Source organism: Leptosomus discolor, chromosome 8 (genome assembly GCF_034619465.1).
Source record: "Leptosomus discolor isolate bLepDis1 chromosome 8, bLepDis1.hap2, whole genome shotgun sequence".
In the NCBI taxonomy this organism is placed as follows: Eukaryota; Metazoa; Chordata; class Aves; order Leptosomiformes; family Leptosomidae; genus Leptosomus; species Leptosomus discolor.
In genome coordinates this window covers 41389530-41409468 of record NC_141398.1, presented here as the reverse complement: position 1 = coordinate 41409468, position 19939 = coordinate 41389530, and the positions used below count along the sequence as shown (strand labels likewise).

The window sequence follows — 19939 nt, the reverse complement described above, 5'->3', positions numbered from 1 at the left end:
ATTTCAGTGAATATGCTCGAGAGCAGGATAAAGGTAGCATCTGCATAGCCATTACTCAAATCATCCCATCAAAAATTTACCTCCTCCTGCAGCTAGTCTGGAGCATTTATTAGAAAAGGATTAATTAAAACTGAAAATATTAGCAGGCTTGCTGTCATATTTTAGTAACAAGCATAAGCATGCACACCATCTCAATTCAGAGATCATAACATTCTCCAAGAGCACACTGAGCCAAGCACTATGCAAGGGCATTCCACTGAAGGATGCTAGAGGAGGGAGAGCTAAGTGCTCTACCCTGCATTCCTCAGCCAGTGCAGGAGAAATGCAAATGGAAACAGGACTCCCATTTCTTACGCCCTGCATTAATGCCTAAGCTACTTCAGGGTAATCAGACTTCCAGTGCTTTTCTGTTGAAGTACCTTAGGGCACAAGGAAGCAGTACGAGAATTCACTCCCTTTACTGCAGGCATTTCTTCCATTTTGTTGTGCAATATTCAAACCCTTTGAAGCTTGATCAATTTTAATGATACCCAAAGGCTGACATGAGTGTGACAATCCCATTTTTGAACACAATACAGAAGCCACGGTGTTATTTACCATACTTTAGAGACTTTCCTTCTCCACTTCAGGGCAAAAATTTATAACACGCTTTCATGTCTCTACTAGGAAACAGACTGCAAGTTATGTTAATTTTTACACTGCTGCTTTAGAGAACATACTGTACTGGCTGCAAAGGAGGAACACTAGTCAGGTACTTCAAATACAACATCTGAAAGACAATAAAATAAAAAGGACTAATTGATAAGAAAAAAGCAAGCAAAAACATCCATGATTTTATTACAAAAACACCCAGCAACTGCATTTAACACAAAAACAGTAACTGAGAGTCTCATTTTATTTTTCTTCAGTGTACATGCTCATTATTATTCCATTTAATTTACAGAAGGGCTATGTAAAATGAAATTAAAATTAGAGAGGAAACAAAAGGAAGGTTGAGGCATAGAATTTTCTTAGCAAGCAATGATCACAGGAGACAGCACAGATTGAACAGGGATTCAACAGGAGTGACACCTAGGGATAAAGGTAAACAGTAACTTTTTCCTTATCCATTAGATTCTCCATGGGGCTTTTTTGTTTGTTTTAGCAAAACAGTTTAGAGTATCACAGTATACAGGAAGACTAAATGGCAAAGAACATCTCACACACCCCCCACATTTATCCCTGCTACTGGTCCAGGATCCAAAACTGCAGTTAACATTCAACTTCCTATCTCTCATTCATCAATAAACTATACAGGATTACACTGTACATGGAGTTAAAATTACAAAAATGTCATATTTACAAAATCTGTACACACATAGTAAAACTCACAAAATTGTCATCTATGTATCACAAGTTGCTACACCAAAATATTAAAAATGGGATAAAATTATACATTTCTCTTGTCCATTTTTAAAAAGGGTTCAATATTTCAAAGACAGACCACCTATTTCCCCCAAATAAGACTGGTAAGAGAACTAGAAACCTAAAGTATCCTCCTGGGATAAAATGTCGCGAGCAGCATCTCCCAACTAGAAAGAAGCCTATATCCTGTCTGCTGGGGTGGGGTGTGCAGTTAGCATATATGTACAGAAATGGTGAAACTACAATAAGGATGTCTTTGGCTAAACCTTTGGCATAAATTAAAATCATACATCAAAAGTTACAGAAAAGGTTTTCTTGGTGATGGCAGAGCTCGGGAATTTCTTTCTGAGATACCATTATATACAACTTCTCTTTCTCTAAGGAAACAGAGTAGGAATAAAGGATTCTGGAACAGAGGCAAATGAGGCAACGCTGTTTCTTCGTTACATTTTTCACTAGTATGAAAAATTGTATCAAATATTTTCACTAAGACATAATTCAATAATAGAAATAACCTCTTCCAGAATTTTTTTTTGAGACTGCATATGAAAAAAATTAGTAAACCAGCCATGGCAGAAAAAAATTGTTTCAGCATATCAAGTACATATTAGTGCAGGAAGGTGGATAAGTTTGATCCACTGTATAAATAAGCTTTATGCGCAGCGTACATTAAATAACCATCACACCCCACTCACACCCAGTACACAGATGCTCCTCAGTGAAGATAAACGTTTATCAAGTAATTAAAGTGTATGTAGTGCAAATGTTACAACCAAGTATTATGCACATGCTACTTGCTTGGTTTAAAGTTACACAAAGATGTGGTGCCTGAAATCATGGACATATATACATCCTTGTCACACTTGGTACAATGTCCTAAGCCACAGAAATACCGATGTGTTTATATCTATATATATACACACACACGTTTTCTTAAAATGTGACCACCACATCAATACAGTAACACAAACAGACTAAAATCAATACCTGCTTCCAGATGCTCCAAGGCTCAGAAAGTTTGTGCTTCTAACTCTTGCAGTCATTACGTGCCCCTCTTCCATTTCCCCCTTCTGCCAGCTGAGAAGGGGGGACAGTCTCTTCAGGTCTGTGCTGCATAGGATGAGGGCAACGGAGAGGAATAAACGACGGCACAGGCACCTAAGCTGCTTTCCTCCATCGACAGTTCCATGCCCCATGATGAAGGGTTGAGAGAATTTACCCTCCACACTGCTCCTGGGTGGAAAGGCTTATTGAAAAAAAAAAAATCATAACGTGCTTTCCTTATTATAAGTGGCAGCAAATCAAGGCACGCTGTACTAATTTTGTAGCATTGAGATTAGCTGACTTTGCAGGGGATGCTCACTGGGGAAGGTCCGATGTTCTCAACTGGCTGCTGGGCCGTGTTGGGCCATACAGAGTAACAGAAGCTATGTGATTATTCTGCATCACCTGCAAAAGGACAGTAGGGAAAAAGGGAAATTAAAAGAATTGTACACCAAACACGAACACAGAAGAGTGGAAATGGCAAATATGGGACTGATCTGCCTGAAAAAGAAATCCCAACAACAAAAAGAAAGGAACAAGCTCTTGGCTAGTTCCTAGAAATGGTCCCTAGATTTCCATGACACATCTAAACACCAGCATACTTCACCACTACTTGAAGCTAAGTGCATGCCTCTCCTGCTCGTACAAGTTCTAGGTGACAAACTTAAAGCTCCAGCTTCAACATGCAAATGCATAACCTTAGAGAAGAGATTGGAAAGTTGCCTGCTTCTACCAATAAGCTCTAAAAATATAGCTACTCCCCGCACTGGCTTTTATTGAAATGGAAAATAAGCAGCCAGCCATAACAGGAGCAAACTCCTCATCTTCTCTTGCTCAAACTAATATTAAAGTTTTTCTCCTAACCTCAAAGATCATTCGTTGCAGTCCAAAGCAAAAGGTTGACCCGAATGGGTTAGTGTTGTTTGGAGATGACGACCTGAACAGAAAAGAGAGGAAAATCAAAACCAGATGTGTAAGGATCAGGAACTTCTTAGGAAAGAATACCCACTCAGTAATGTAAGGTAAATTACAGCATCTTTATCACTGCTTTCATCAAAAGAAAATAAATCCACATTATGCAACACCATTGCTAGACTCCAAGTGAGTCACAGGATACCTCTGCTTAATGTCACAGCGCCATTATTAATACTCAGGGAGAAAGTAATCAAAAAGTTACTAATGACCTCTACAGAAAAATTCACTTAACTCAAACAGGAATAATCCTGCAAATAAACAGATACATAGAGAAGCACATGTAACTTAGTACAAGTTATTTTTGTGCAAGATCCTTTCCCACTCTTCAATCTACTTCATGTGTCAGCCTCTACCACACGTATTTACTATATACTGTCTATTAATCCACTGGGTTTATGCTAAAAAATTAACCTGTAAGATGCTGAAATACATTAATCTTGAAAAATACTGTTTAATAAATCTTGGATTATCCTATCACTTGTCCTTCAGTTATTTCCGGTATTTTTGGATCATGTATATGACAATGGCAGACTCCTTCTGACTGCAGTGGATATTAGGTTAGAGCCAGAAAAACTCCTAGACAATATTTACCTTTTGGCCTTTCTTGTAACCAGTCACCTTCTCAGATTGCATGCCTGAGACATTTGAGATGTGCTCAGTAAGGCAAAGTCTGGTTGAACTACTCTCTACAACACAGACGAAAAATGGAAGGGGTCCATGTAATCACTGTTTCACCTCAGCTTTACTTACAAGGCTTCTGCTCTAACAATCTCACTGGCATAAAACAGGAGTAAAGGGAGCAAAACAACAATTTAGGGAAAAAAAATCTAAAAAACTAGATCAAACTCAAAATCATATGAAAGCCTGATGAAAATACCTTGTTGGTATATCTGAAATTGCTGCAGTATTTTCACAGTACCCATGACTTACACTTGTCCAGAGATAAATCATAGTTTCTCATCATATCATAGAATGATAACTCCGCAAACAGATAATGCCTGTTTAACCCAACACGCAACTCAATCCCTGTAGTCCTGACTCAGTCAGCCTAAAAGAACTGTAGAACAACCATGTAAGTTCATAAAAGCAAAGCTTCTTCAGACAGACTGCTATCATATATACTACACACTGTGCTCTATGATGTCATGTTGTTGAAATGCATGTGACTGGTATAAAAAAAATCTACACTATTTATTACACATTAAAAGACAGTCACTTCTTTATATGGTGCTTAGCTCTTCTCTGGATTTTACAATTCAAGTAATTTTGGAAATGGTTTTCATTCTGCAGATCAGTATTTCCTCTTAGAGCAGCTATCCAGACTTGTTAGTGGCAGAAAAGCCTGGAACTAACAGCAAAGCAGCCCAAAAATAACTACTGCAAGAACTCCTCCTCTGCCTGAACTCATCCTCTATTTTGCTTGGCAGGGATTGAGCTGATAAGAGATCTTTACCTGTGAAGTACCACTGGCTTCTCTACCGGGTGCCCCAGAAGATCCTGAATACTGTCCCACTGTAAATAGATCAAAGACTTTGTGTTAAAATGAGGCACAGGAAAACTCTTCTTTTTATCTAGGAAGAGTCGTGTACATTTGTTTGTGACACGCTCATTTGCCAAATAACACAGAGGCTGTATTTACAGAAGTATTTTGTGACCAGGGGGCACACTCAGTAATGGAAACTATCCATTACTGGGGCTAGGAAATCCTCTCGGGGTTTATTCTCATTTTTCTCTCAAAATAGCTTTGAATTAGAATTATTAATATAAAAAAATTCTATGGGTCTTATGGGTAAAATGTAGCTGGAACATCTTGTAGCAGTTCAGGGACACCTCAGAGGACAAAGCAGCTGTGTGAAACCTCAGAAAAATACCCTCTTTCATACCTTTGCAGAGGGAAAAATATCATCACTGCTACCTCTCCCAAAAGTCTTTCCTTGATTTAAGTGACAAGTTTGGAAAAGAAGAGGAAAACTGCACTATTTAACGACTGGGAATGTCCAGCAGTTTTCATCACTCCAAGCAGACTTAATAAGAAGCTGCAGTTTCACACAGAAGATTGAAATAAGCCAAGGCACTGAAGGATGTAAGTAATTCTAATCGAAAAAGCAAAGAACAGCAGCTTCCAGGTTGCTAACTCCAATTTTTTCTTCCCAGTACAGGACTCAAAATTTACCAAGGAAAGCCTTCATTTGGCACGCCAGGAGCCAAGTGAGTGGCACTGACCCTGGCTGAACGTTAACTGTAGAGACACTGGTAAACACAGTTTTTGAGAAGTTCTTCAACTTAATGTAGCTCTCAAACATGTAGCATCAACTGCCCAGATGGGAATTTCATTTAGGTGGTACGGCTATACAGTCTTCAAGGAGTCCGCTGTCATCAGGAGGTGTCACACTGGTAGTGACATTTTTGTAAGACCTGCTGCTGCCTGAGAAGCGCCCCATTACTGGCACCCTTCGGAAGAAAATGGAAGAGCACTGAACCCTCTTGGTTAAATACTACATGTCTTCAAAAGCTACATTAAGTAGAAAAGCTCTTGGAAAACTTTGTTTAGAAATATCTCTCCCAGATAACATTCAGCCACCACTGCTATCGCTTTCCCATATCATTTCTACCTGCAGCTATCTTAAAATGCAAAGCATGCAATAATGCAGTCAGTGTGCTATTATGAATGCCTTCAATACTTAAACACAACAAAATGTTTAAACCACAGAACATACGTTAACTTTTGGCCTTCAACTTTTCTATTTTAAAACAACATGACACAACTACTATTTCTTCAAAGCATACTGCAAATTCAGGATGGATCATTTAGATAGTTTAAGAAAAACATTCAGTTCTGCACAGACTTACCTTGCTGTATGTTGTACATGTTTCTGTCTGTGAATCAGCACTATCTATGAAAGAGAAACAGAAAAGCCGTTATAGTTTATGCTTGAACAACCTGCTATATAATCCTTTATTTTGGGAGGTTAGTTCAGAGAGCAGAAGACATACAAGCACGACATCAGTTCGCACACAAATTTTACCAGCATTTACTAGCATCCAGAATTGTCAACAACATTGATCAAATGCCAGTTAAGGCGATTAAACAAGCCTGCCTGTTTACAGCAAGTTCCAAGTTCTAACATTATGTACGTTTAAGCTTTAATCTTACATAGAAGAATGCCAGTGTAAAAGAAACTACATCTCTCTGTACCAAGTTAACATGCCTAGCACAGCCACTCATTGAGATAACATGATGTGCCACCCATCAAGTCCAAAGACTCCATTGCACTTGGAAAAGAAGCTGGCTAAAACTGACAGCTTGTGACTCAGGAGCTGGCAGGCCTGAAATCAGCTAAAATGCCACACTCAAAAATAAAGGCAGCAAAGAGCTTCAGAATTGCAGTCTACTTATTAAATAATAAAAAATGCTGCAGGTGAGGTCAGCATTGCATTTACGCCCACAGTCTTAAAAGAAATTGTTCGCTGCTGGTTTCAAGCACTGTTTCATACACAAACTTGGGAACTTCTGAACACTGAAAACACCTTCCCGAAGCAGTGGGAATGGACCCGTACACTAAACAAGTCAAACATAGCAAATAGTCTTTAACTTGATTAAAAGCTCCTCTGTATTTTCCACCTGCTAAATAAACACGCTCTCTTTATGTTGAAAGAGTTCAGAGCCTGTGCAACTTGAACTCTGGCTGTCAATTTACTGTCTGAAGTTGAACTACCAAAGCAAGTTAATAAAGCTGCATAAGGCACTGCCATCAGATGGAAGATGACAGACTCTTCATAAATTTTATAACATTTGTTTACAACTTGTTACACCTGAACACAAGCTAGAGACCAGAAAGGTGTTAAAAAAAACAAAACAAAACAAAACCAAGAAGCCAGACACATTCAAAAGAGATTCATAGTACTACTTGTGAACAAAAATAACCAGAAGTGAATGCCTTTGAAGTACTGCAAAATAACCTAAGGGAAAATTATTTGAAAAGCAAGAACTTTCATGCTTATTCTCTTGGTTGAATCACAAATCACCTTTCACGTAAGCTTGTACATACAGACACTGTTTTTCCAGGTTTTCACTCCTCTACATGCTCAAACTGCTGTGACAGCCACAGAAGAAGGGAAGTGCTTCCAGTGAAAACCAATCAGAATGAACAAAGCATCCCTGGCCAAAACCTAACCAGCATCCAGTATTCCCTGGATAACCGAAACACACACTGTCCCAGTACACCTGTTAATTGTTACATTAAAGAAGTCTATCTCAATCACTATGATCCTCAACCAAACAAGGCTCCCCATGCTCTGTCAAGATTACTTACATGCACAGAGCTGGACACATCTTAGTATCTTGTGCAGTCAGCACTACTGATTATTTTTTTTCCCAGTAGAGATTTTCAAGTGATCACAACAGACATACTTTGTCTAGAGCACACAGAGCCAACATATTCTGCATGTTTGTTCTCATTCCCAGCTAAACCAGTCTATATTAAACACCACGAATGAGCCTTTCAAGAGTGAGCTGGGCATTAGGAAGTTCAACAGTGGATTGGACAGACCAGCTCAGACTAACATTGCCTCATAGATTTTGAGCCTCCATGTACAAGGTAATTGATTTTAGCAGAGTGGCAGCATTACAGAAAATAAGTGATCACAGAATGTTAGGGGTTGGAAGGGACCTCGAAAGATTATCTAGTCCAACCCCCCTGCCAGAGCAGGACCACCTAGAGTAGATCACACAGGAACGCATCCAGGTGGGTTTTGAATATCTCCAGAGAAGGAGACTCCACAATTTCTCTGGGCAGCCTGTTCCAGTGCTCTGTCACCCTCACAAGGAAAAGGTTTTTCCTTATCTTCATGTGGAACCTCTTATGCTCCAGCTTGCACCCGTTGCCACTTATCCTATCATTGGCCATCACCGAGAAGAGCCCGGCTCCATCCTCCTGACACTCGCCCTTTACGTATTTATAAACATCAATGAGGTCACCCCTCAGTCTCCTCTTCTCCAAGCTAAAGAGACCCAGCTCCCTCAGCCTTTCAGCATGAGGGAGATGTTCCACCCCCTTAATCACCTTTGTGGCTCTGCGCTGGACTCTTTCAAGCAGTTCCCTGTCCTTGAACTGAGGGGCCCAGAACTGGACACACTACTTCAGACGCGGTCTCACCAGGACAGAGTGGGAGGAGAACCTCTCTCAACCTACTGACCACACCCCTTCTAATACACCCCAGGATGCCATTGGCCTTCTTGGCCACAAGGGCACATTGCTGGCTCATGGTCATCCTGCTGTCCACCAGGACCCCCAGGTCCCTTTCCCCTACGCTACTCTAACAGCTCAGTCCCCAACCTAGACTGGTACATGGGGTTGTTCTTTCCCAGATGCAAGACTCTACACTTGCCCTTGTATGTCATTAAATTTCTCCCTGCCCAGCTCTCCAGCCTGTCCAGGTCTTGCTGAACAGCAGCACAGCCTTCTGGTGTCATCACCAAACTTGCTGACAGTGCACTCTATTCCCTCATCCAGGTCATTGATGAATATATTGACTAGTACTGGTCCCGGTACCAACCCTGGAGGGACTCCACTAGATACAGGCCTCCAACTAGACTGTCCCATTGACAACAACTCTGACTTCTTTCCTTCAACCAGTTCACAACCCACCTCACTACCTGATCATCCAGACCACACTTCATCAGTTTAGCTGTGAGGATGCTGTGGGTGACTATGTCAAATGCTTTACTGAAATCAAGATAACCCACATCCACTGCACCACCATCATCTATCCACCTGGTTATGTCTTCATAAAAGCCTATCAGGTTGGTCGAACAGTGGTGTTGCAGCTAAATATTCATGTGATCCAAGTAAGCAAACAAGGTAGTGTTAGTAAAATCAGAGAATGCTAATTTGTCCTGAAGTATCTTTCATTTAACAGAAACCTAACACCAACATTTCCCCTGTCTCAATGACTTTCACTGTTAGCATCCTCTGATAATGAAGGATGCATTAGAAATGAAAACTGATCATAGCTCCCCTTTGCATGTTTTGTGGTATGTGCCCCCTGAAGCAGGACAACAGATGAACTACTCACCTCGCTTAATGACTAGTGGAATCTTGAATTCACAGCGATGGTAACTAGAAAGGGCAAATCATAAAGCTATTAGAAAAGAGTAAAGCCAACATAAACTGCCTAGCAGAAACTTAGGGCTCTTAATGATCAGTTTAATGAAGTCACATGGATAATAAAATGAAAGTGAGAGTCTCAATGCTAACAGATTAAGAAAAGTTCTCATTTCTATTTTCTACATCAAAAAAGGCAGCAGCCTAGGAATGTCCTAACACAATTTTCTAGAGGACACAAAAGGTCCTTCAGCACAAATTACTTTGCTGTTTCACAGAGTGGATGGACAAATATTCAGCTTAGGAACAGTACCATAGATTTCTCTGTCACTAACACTAACTGCTTTAATCAGACATCCAATCACTTATTCTTTAACTCATATTCCTCCCCTGAAGAGTTTACATTTAAGAAGTATTGAAAATATGTTCAGAAGCATATGAGAATTATTTTTTTTAAATCACTAACTGAAATAACATCAGGAGAAAACCAGCAGCCTACCTACCAGTAAATGGACACTCTTCCTAATATGAACTTTGCCTCTAGCAAGAGAGTTTGTGCATTATAGCTGAACAAAGAACCACCTTATCTCACTTACTGCTTTAAGACATACCCGACAGTATAGCGGCATTTAAAAGTAAAAAGAAAATAATAATAAAAAAAGTGCTAATAATGATGGCTGAAACCTCCATGGTTACAGATACACCAAAGACACTTGGGGAAAAATACCTGAATTCTATAAAGGGTACACGGGATTTCTGTTTCAGATTTTTTCAGATACTCTTTAAGAGATCAGTTCTTCACACTCACATGTTAAAGTTGTAATGACCAGGATAGTTTGTATGCAGGACAAATTTCTTCACCTTGTGAGTGTTTGCATCAAAGAGAATATCCTGTGGAAGAAAATAGAATAGACATGAAGTAATTTGGACAGAGGAAGGTGGCTTTCCCCAAACTAATCGGAGATAAGTTACAGTAGTACCTGTATATAGTGATATGTATCTATCTCATTGGAACCAAATGGAACTATGAAAAGTAGTATTTGAACATGAGACTACTGTAAATTCAAATAAACACACACTTCCTCCAGCACTCAGTCACAACAGCAGTTTATATTTGCTGATGTGGGCAACTTTTCCAAGGAAGTCTTGTTTTTCCTGCATATTATTTACAGTAAATGTAGACTAAAGCAAAATAGCTGTAAGGAGGGACGTGAAGGTTGAACTACATCCCACAGCTTGGCAAACTCTCACAACTGGTGTTATGGCACACTTATCTCAGTTCTGTGGGACAGGAGTGTGGATTTCAGAAACAAGAACTAATACATCTACACATCAGGCATGGCAGAGGGAGAAAACCCAAGAGCATGCAAAAGCACAAAGAGCCCTCCATCCACTGGTGATGATCAGAAAATGTTACTGCTTGAATTTGCAAGTGCTGGAGAAAAATCAGTGTTGTGTTTCATACCTAGAGATTCTCAAGGCAGCAATCAAGAGTTCTGCAGTCTCTCATTTCCCACAGCCTTTAGCCTTCTGAAAGGAGTAGCTAAATCAAAACTTTACATGAATTTGTTTATGGAAGCTTCCTACTCACCACTCCAAGTGTGAAATAATTGAAGAAGTAGTCATTGCACTTCGACGGGACCTGCTTATGGGGCGAGGGTGAATGGATTTTCATCTGCAAGAAACACATTTTGCAGATGTATTTAATAATGCTCACAAAGATGAATGCCATTAACATCGCTACATTCAAACAAATTGCCATAATTTCATGTGAAGCCTTGTATGTAAGACCCTGTGCTTCACGACAGGACTGTCAGCTGCTTGCAGCAGCACAATGACACATGAGCTTTTTTCTTTTTTAGTTATCTGAAGAGAAAGGTTTACTCACATGCTGCTATGTAAAAACATTAGAAAAGGATCAAAGTATATGGTGAAGTTATTTTACATAAAATAATTTTAAAAAATAGGCAGCACACTTGCTAAGGCTCACTTGGAGTCAAAAGTGCTCCCCTTTTTATCTATTTTTAAAACAGTTAAATGATGCAATTTTATTTATTTTTTAAATTTAAACAGATTTGCACTAAAGCTTAAAAAAATCTTCTTAAAACCAAACGATATAATGGTTCATCTTGGTCTATTATATGCCAAGTGAGACACACATAATTTGTGCTACACGGCATTTTAATGTCACTGGCCTTGCAAAACACGGGCCTTGTGATTAAACTGAGAGAGCACTGAACAAAGAGAGAGTCCTGTGCCTGAATGAATTCCCTCACCTTATCTTCGGACTTGTAGAAGACTTTGTGTGGAGACCCCAAGGTGCTCAGCACATCCTGGCATGAATCTCCAAAGTACACACAACGTTCAAATACCCGCATCTTGGCATCGGCTAGAACACCTGGGCCACAACCTGAGGAATGGAAAACAACTCAAAATTAATCCTCCCTGATCAGAGAATACAGCAGCAATACAACACCAAAAGCTTAGCATCCCTTCATTTATCACAAACCAAACATTCTTTTGACAATGGTAAATTAAATGTAACCATTTATTTTGCAAGAGTTCAAACATTTTTTATCAAAGTAAACGTCCTGACTGTCGCCCAGATCCCCATCTTGACCTCCAACTTCAGCAATGCTATCTTCACTTCCTTGCCATTCACGTGAACATGACTTATTTTTCCTGGCCCATCTCAATTTGATCAGCTAGTCATTACCAGTAGTACCAGGAATCCCTAAAATATTCTACTTTAGGTGCTAGAGATGTATCTCCAGCTAAAAAAATAAAGCCCATAAAGTGATATTCCTCATCCGTATTAACTGTATCAGAACTCCCGATTGCCACAGCTTATTAAATCAAGAGCAAGTATGTTCCTACGCAAACAATGTTAAAAACTGATCTTATTCAACAGCCATTACATAGATGAATTGCTGACATAGATTACCAGATGTTAAGAAATGGAGAGATCTTACAGTTTGCTCTCATGAATGCAGCATCTTACATCTACAATAATGCATGTACACATACGCAGCAGTTACTGCAACATACAGGATGTGCTCTAAATACACACTTAGCTTTTCTCACTATGCACTATTTATGCAGCTAGTTACCCACTAAGATACACCAGAAGAATCCGTTTGAGTCATCCTTGATTTCTTAAGTAAGAGTTATTCCAAGTTAATACACTTGCAGAGAAACTTGTGCTAGAACAGGCGTATAATATGTTCTACAGAGGAGTTTCTGCAAACTTTAGCAAGACAAGGACAGCACATGTTCAGATTGTCTCTGCAAGTTTTAGTCTGAATGTTAGTGATATATTTTAATAATTATTTTATTCATTGACATTTCCTTTAAGCTGCATGTATACACTTTTAACTAAACTTGACTCTACCTTAGAAGTGTCCAATTTCTCAAAATCATTTATATTATGACTATGTTATAGCTAACGCCTTCCCTAGTACATGAGGATATATGTTCCCTGTCCTAGGTAGCTCTCTATTACCTTCCTCTGTAAAGAGAGAAGCAAAGTAACTTGAAAACATCTGCTCTGGTTTTATTCACAATTTTTTTATTTATCTTAAGTTGCCTCCTTCTTAACTTTTTCAATTTATGAATGTATTCCAAGTGTTTTCTCAATATACATACAGCTAGTAATCAGATTGGGTCAAAAGCCAAGCCTACTGATGAAAATTGTTAAAAAACACCTCAGTATTTTTTCTTAAAAACATTGTTAACTCTAAGGTTATGGTGACTGAACAAGGCTCCTTTGCAGTCATTATATCCTTCCCTAATTTCTAAGCACTCCCATCTCTGAAAGTACGCACAAGGAGAAGGTACTTATCAGCCTCTCACCTTCACTGGTGTTTCCTACAGCAAATGAAAACAATTGAATTTAAAGTGCAGCCTAAGACCGCAGCATTGATGTAGTCTCTATGGCATTTTTAAAGCCTTCCAGAATTAATCACAAAAATATCAACATCATACCGCTCACTGGAATCTCAGAAAATGTACACGTACATAAGGTTTCTTGATATCTTGTGGGTTTTATTCCACACACACACGGAGACAAATTCCACTTCTGAAAACAGTCTCCAAGGTCTCAGAACTACTAAGGACAGGGCTACAGTCCTCCACGATTTCTCCAGGGCCAGGGAAATGCAGCAGCAGGCAGACTCACCTTCACAGGGTTTTGGTTTGTTTTGTTTTCAATAGTTCAAAATAAGGTATATAGAACACTTTGAAACCACTTGTAAAAGCATCACAAATAAGCTACGTTTAATTTACCCAGGTTTACCACTCTTTTCCTGAGGAAAGCAACCAGTTCAGTGTTCTGAGTGTCACTAATACCTGCAGTGAGGAGGCGAAGCCGTAAACCTGAGGGTCCAGTTCCATCTCTCAGAACATCAACGTTCTCGGCATACACGTTACCAAGAAAACAGCTGAGAGGCATCAAGGGAGCCCTGAAACCAATCATACAAAAGTGTGCATACGATTCACTTAATCTTCAAGTTTTCCATTAACAAGCCAGTAGCAGTTCACTGGAACAGAGCATGTTAATTTTGACAAAGCTGCATTTAACTCAGACTGAAGATTAAAAGTTATGTTAAACACAAGGATCAGAAAGCCTGAGGAAAAAGGAAGAGGAACAAGGCAGCACTCAAATGCAGGACCTTTAATATTAATGAAACAAACGGCAAGTTTCAAAGACTCCAGGAATTACAGAAACTGGATCTAGCCTTTGGATACCTCCTAGGAGGATGTGTCATCTCAGACTTCTCTTGGCAAACATGGAAATCATACAGTTATTAAAGAGACCAACTCCTTGAACTAGGCATATCACCCACATGCAGCAGAAAATCTTCTCCATGATGCTCTCACTGCTCTTGGGAAGGTACTCCATAGCCCAGAACATGCCATCAGCTTGTGCACATACACCACAAACAATTGTGCTGCTTTACTGGGAAAGTTCTCATTTCAATTCAATTACAATAATACTGGAAAAAATACTAACAGCCACTGAAAATATCTTACTTGGGAAGGGCTGCTTTTTTGTGTATTATTTTGTATAAGCTCTGTAAAAATCACTGTTCTTACACGAATTTCTCCCATGTGTAAATGACTTGAGCTAAGTGTCAGGCTTTGAGCTCTCTCTCACACACATACACCCCCCCCCCCCCCGTGTCCCACGCGACAATTAGTGCTTTCACTAAAGCCCAGCAGGTCACAGATGGGCAGAGACAACAACATTTTTCTCAAGTGCACTTATTTCTAATTTCTGCACAAACAAGGTTCCCTCCTTTCTGAGCAGTAATCCAAGGATGTGTTGATCTTCTTCTGGCATTAAAACACAACTCTCTCCACAAAAACTACCACCTTATCAGTTTGAGTATAAGCTGCAAGGAAGAATTTACAGAAGTACTGTCAATTTTTCCTTGTGTAAGGAACCCCAGAAAATGTTTTTAGAAAGAGCAAAAACATCAGGTGTCATACAATAAATTACTGCTTAAAAGAAGACAGAATGCAATGTCACAGAAAACATTAACTATACTAAAATATAACTATTCCATTAGTATTAAGGCATGAGGATTCATTTCCTCAGAACAGTAGTTCTGTCAGGTAACTGCAAATATCTTGAATATATGATAGATTATGCATATGGCTTAAAGCCTGAAAATACATATTTTATTATTTTTGTGAAGCAACAGAGCCTGAGACCCTTGGAGGACCCTGCCATGACATACATAGTACCCATATACTGACTGTCTACACCAAGTTTGATTTGTCTAGGGAGAGGTCATTAGCATGCATACAAAATCTAGGGTAAGAATAGCCTAACTGCATCTCTTACTACATTCACTACATTTCCTCCTTTACTTAATTAATTCATTTTCAGATCAATTGAATTAGCCTCCTACAGCTGAGCCAAGATGATCTTATAGTAAGATAAATCAAAGGAACATTTGATTTTAAAGTCCGAGGACACCACCTATGGAAATTTGAAAGAAGTTTCTATCTATCTAAAGGCATTCTGCACACTACCCAATTCATAAAAGACCCAATCAGAACTTAAAAAGTATATGAGCGTATTTAGCATTTGCAAAACCCTAAAAAAAAAAGAGGAAGAAAAAGTATATTCTAAGTGATCAAAACAGCAAAACCAGCTGTACATACTTGGTATCCTGCAGACTGTTTCCATTGTAGATGTACATACGTTTCACAGTCGCACCATGTGGAATTTGCAGAGAGGCTAGACCATGGGCAAAGTTAGGCTGTGGGTACACAAAATCATTCTTGTTACATGACACAGTAGACACTTCAGGTCAAAATTATAAGTTACATTAGAAATACAGTACATGCTCGCCAGTTCAGATAAGTCTCTAGCCAAAGACAAGGGGGAAAAAAACAATAACAAAACCCCCTTCTAGATGGTGTTTCTTTACATTACACCATTCCTGGATTCCCAAGCTGGGGTGGAATGCTCACTATGTTTATCCACCAAAAGATGGCACTAGTCTGACAATTAGCCTCTGTGCATACTGAGAGTTCAAGTTTTCTTGGTTTGATCACTGGCAACTAGCAACATAGAAGTATTTGTACTGATAGGCTGTATTTAAGTTCTAAGAAAAATGGCTACTTTAACGGTAGAACTTCATTTTTTGTCTCCCACTGCATTAATTTCAGCCTTTTAACATTTTTGCTCATTTGTAAAATGCCTTTATCTGAACAGAGACTCATTCATTAGATTTTCTGCTCTCCTTATCACCAACATTTTTGCACACGTTGTTTTGATAGGGATTTTGAGAGTTCTCATCAAGTAGAAAGCATGCTAAGGAAGTCAGATTCATTCTTCTAGTGCAGCAAGAGCCTATTTCTTTCAAGTCTGGAGATGTCAGGACCTTCAAGACTGTCAAGATATTTTGCTGGCACTGGACAGAAAAGAAACTAACTTTGTCACAAGCAGTCAACAAAACCAACATGCACAGTATGCAAACTATTACCCTGCTCTACTTTAGTAGGACATCACATAAGGCAAACATAAAAAGCTACTCTTAGGAGAAAAAAAACAAAACAAAACACAACCCACAAAAACCCAGAGCAATGACTTTCACTGCTGTAAGCATTTAGAAGGGAACCTCCACTACGTAGGAAATCTAGAGATGCCCTGATTTTAGTCCTCTCTCTGAATTTGTCCAGGACATGAACACCTCAAAACACAGCTTTCTAAAGCAGTCAGACTTCAGATCACTTTAACGTACTTATGCCTTAGCAACAGAGAAATCTCCTCTAGGCCATGGAAGTGCCTGGGCTTCCATATATACCCGATTTCTTAACAGAAACAGTGTGACCAGGTTTTCATGTTCTGCTGACCTGTAGTTTGCTTATGGAAATTAAAAAACTGAAGAAAACTTTGGTTTTTATATAGCTGATAACAGAGATTACACTGCTTTGCTAACTAGTTTAGCATTCCTATATGATCCTCTCTGAACTTGAAAGATTGACATCTTCAAATATAATTTCACTCTTTAGTCTTTTCTAATGTTCCTCCCTGAAAGGCTCCACAAATAGTCATCTTCCCTGTGGACTGTTTCATACTACTCTGTCATCTAAATTATCCTGTTTCTAACTATTTATAAACCTGGGGAGCATTTCACCTTTCACTCTGTGAAAACAACATTTTACTAACCTCATTTGAGCAACTAGATGAAAGACTTTGAGAATGCAAAACTATTTTCTCCACTGTCCCAGCAGCTGTGAAGGACTGTATCATCCCCAAGAACCACACTGTGTCCCTCTCAAAGCATATTCGCACCAAGTATTCTGTAACTATCCCTAACTATTTTCTTACTTAACTGAACCATGTACCAAAACAAGACACACAGATGCAATGGCTAAAATTGGTTCTAGCAGTTTTATTTTAACATCTTTCAGTTTTAGGTAGTCCTGCAAGGAGCAGGGAGTTAGACTCAATGATCCTTGTAAGTCCCTTCCAACTTGAGGTATTCTAGGATTCTATCATCTTATAAAATCTTTGGTATAACAACTGACTTTCTTAGCAGCTCGGACACTTCATTCATAAATGCCCTGAGAACTCTTGCAAGAAAAGCAACTACTCTTTGTTGGGACATTCCTTCTGTTTGGCTTATTAGGTTTCTATTTACCTTCCAATATTTCTGAAACCAAATTGACCTTCACTACTGCTGAATATTAACTTCCCCTGGTTACCCCCTGTTCTCTCACACGTCAAAACACAACTACTAAAGTACTAGGCTGTGACATAAAACGTGTCATCACGTTGATTTCTCCCACTTTTTGGTTCTTTATATGCTCCTTTTTATTTAATACCATACAGCACACATTCTTTTTAAATGATAAGCCCAGATAATACAACAGAGAGCATTTCCATTCTCACAAAACACAAGTCACACAGACATTTTTGTTAGTATAGGTAGAAATGACAGAAGACCTGATCTTGTTTCCACTCTAGATGGGGATTTCCAAAGACTTCAGAGAATGCAGTAATATGTTCAATTATTCAGTAACTCATCTGAATATTTGGGGAATACGCAAACAGGCATTACAAATAAAGCTCATTCATTTGGCTTTCTAAAAGCACTCGTACTGAAGGACACCGAAGATGAAAATGTGTTTTATGAACTCTATCCTAGTTTAGTTGCATAATCATTTTGATGAGATTCAAAACTATCTGATAAAAGAACAGCCTTCCAGTAGATTGCTTAATATTTACGTATTTGCATAGACAGCGCTCATATTTTTAGAGGACTCCTTTCAAAAACTGAATTGCTAGTCCCAGTTCACAATGCAAGCAAAACCTCTAAGCATATGCCTCTGCTAAAAATAAGAAAAATTTTAACTTCGAAATGATTACACAGCACAAACAGGAGCACAACTGGAGGAATTAAATTCCTTTCAAATTACTGGTTTCTTTTGCTTGCAGGGAAGACACACTGTAGGTGATATTTTGCAAGCACCATAGAGGCAAAAAGACTATCCATTAACTAAGAACGATTGCTGACCTCGTACTTCGGAGTTTCAGTCCAGGAATCTAACTGAAAAGAAAACGACAGTCCTCTGAAATTGAGGTGAAAGAGCTGCTCAGCTGAATTATACACTAAAAGGGAAAAGAAAGCAAAAACAGAGTTATACAAAATAAACTACGAATTCTCCAGATCTAACAACACTTTCATTATGTCAATGAATTTACTACATCTCAAGATGCAGGAGGAACACAATTATACAGAACAGTAATCGTTTTGCTTTTAATTTGAGTAGAAACATAGCAATAAGAGAAATCTTAGATTCATTAGAGTTGCCTACGCAAGCCTGTAGGCACTAACCTATCCCTAATGATACAATTATACAACCTGACAATCAATTACTCCTCAATCTTCCCAAAGTAGCTTAAACAACCACTATTAGTACAAAACAATTCTGTTCGTTGTTATGTGAAACACTTGTACAATATTAACCAGAAAGTCTCTTAGACAGATGTGCCCAGGACACTGACAAATTCCATTTTCACACCACCAGGCAGCACATTCCAGAGTGGGAGCTCACAGGTACCTCCCTGCCACTTCCACCTCTCTTCCCAAGACGAGTGTCTGCTTGCATGCCCCAGTTCAGCTACCCATGTTCTGGAGTAATATGGCACAAGAAGAAAATGCTTCAGACACACAGATCTTGGGCCATTTACAATGATAATTAAAACCAGAAATACCAGCTGACCGGTCAGCTTTTACAAAGAGCAGTAATAAATTAGAACACACACAGACTTCCAGCTGTCATCACATCACGAGATATCCTGATTTACTGCAATAAATTGCACAACATCAACTATAAACAGCAATAAAAGTCATCCCAGCACTTACTCGAACAAGACGTGCTGTTTTTTGAGGCTGTGGAAAGCTTAAAAGCAATCCCAGGGGACTGGGAGCTTGGGAACAGTTTTGGGATTGATGCTACCAAACTTCAACCTGTGCCTGGTAGCCAGAGGAGGAAACACAGTGTTCTTGTAACATAACATGCTGGATCATTTGCAAGCCAGTTTGAAAACAGCAGAGGCAAAAAACAACAAAGAAACACTCCAACAAGAGAAGCTGCTTCCTTCCGCTTTACCAAAGGAAATTGGTTCCATATTCCCTTTTCTTCTTACATTTTTATATTCAAGATGATATAGCATAGAGAAAAAATGCATATAATTTTATTCCCCTCCCCGAAAGTGCCTTTCAAATGTTCAACTTGAGACACGTCACAAGATATCTGGACAATGCCAGACTGCCCAGGATAGAAGAAAAAAAACAGTTGAGCAATAAGCATTAAGCTTTCAAAAGTCATCATTTGCCTTTTCTGCAGAATGTGCTGGTTAAGAGCACTTTCCCCTGCTTGTCACTCAA

At 39.1% G+C, this 19939-nt stretch overlaps 1 protein-coding gene across 3 annotated transcripts in view; it reads right to left on the bottom strand.

Annotated features, from left to right (window-relative positions):
- Positions 1 to 877: 877 nt before the first annotated feature.
- The window catches only part of PHAF1 (phagophore assembly factor 1), a 36347-nt gene continuing 17285 nt past the window's right edge, over positions 878 to 19939 (bottom strand). Inside the window, exons 6-16 of one of the 3 annotated variants that reach the window (XM_009955692.2) lie at positions 18563 to 18657; positions 15699 to 15796; positions 13875 to 13987; positions 11804 to 11937; positions 11119 to 11202; positions 10336 to 10418; positions 9499 to 9542; positions 6274 to 6317; positions 4877 to 4935; positions 3313 to 3385; positions 878 to 2853 (exon numbers count right to left, since the gene is read on the bottom strand). In XM_009955692.2, the coding sequence (XP_009953994.1) occupies positions 2764 to 2853; positions 3313 to 3385; positions 4877 to 4935; positions 6274 to 6317; positions 9499 to 9542; positions 10336 to 10418; positions 11119 to 11202; positions 11804 to 11937; positions 13875 to 13987; positions 15699 to 15796; positions 18563 to 18657 (917 nt within the window). In that variant the 3' untranslated portion in view covers positions 878 to 2763. Of the gene's footprint in view, positions 2854 to 3312; positions 3386 to 4094; positions 4110 to 4876; positions 4936 to 6273; positions 6318 to 9498; positions 9543 to 10335; positions 10419 to 11118; positions 11203 to 11803; positions 11938 to 13874; positions 13988 to 15698; positions 15797 to 18562; positions 18658 to 19939 lie in introns of those variants that run through there. The other 2 variants (XM_086468963.1, XM_086468962.1) reach the window with 2 other exon arrangements.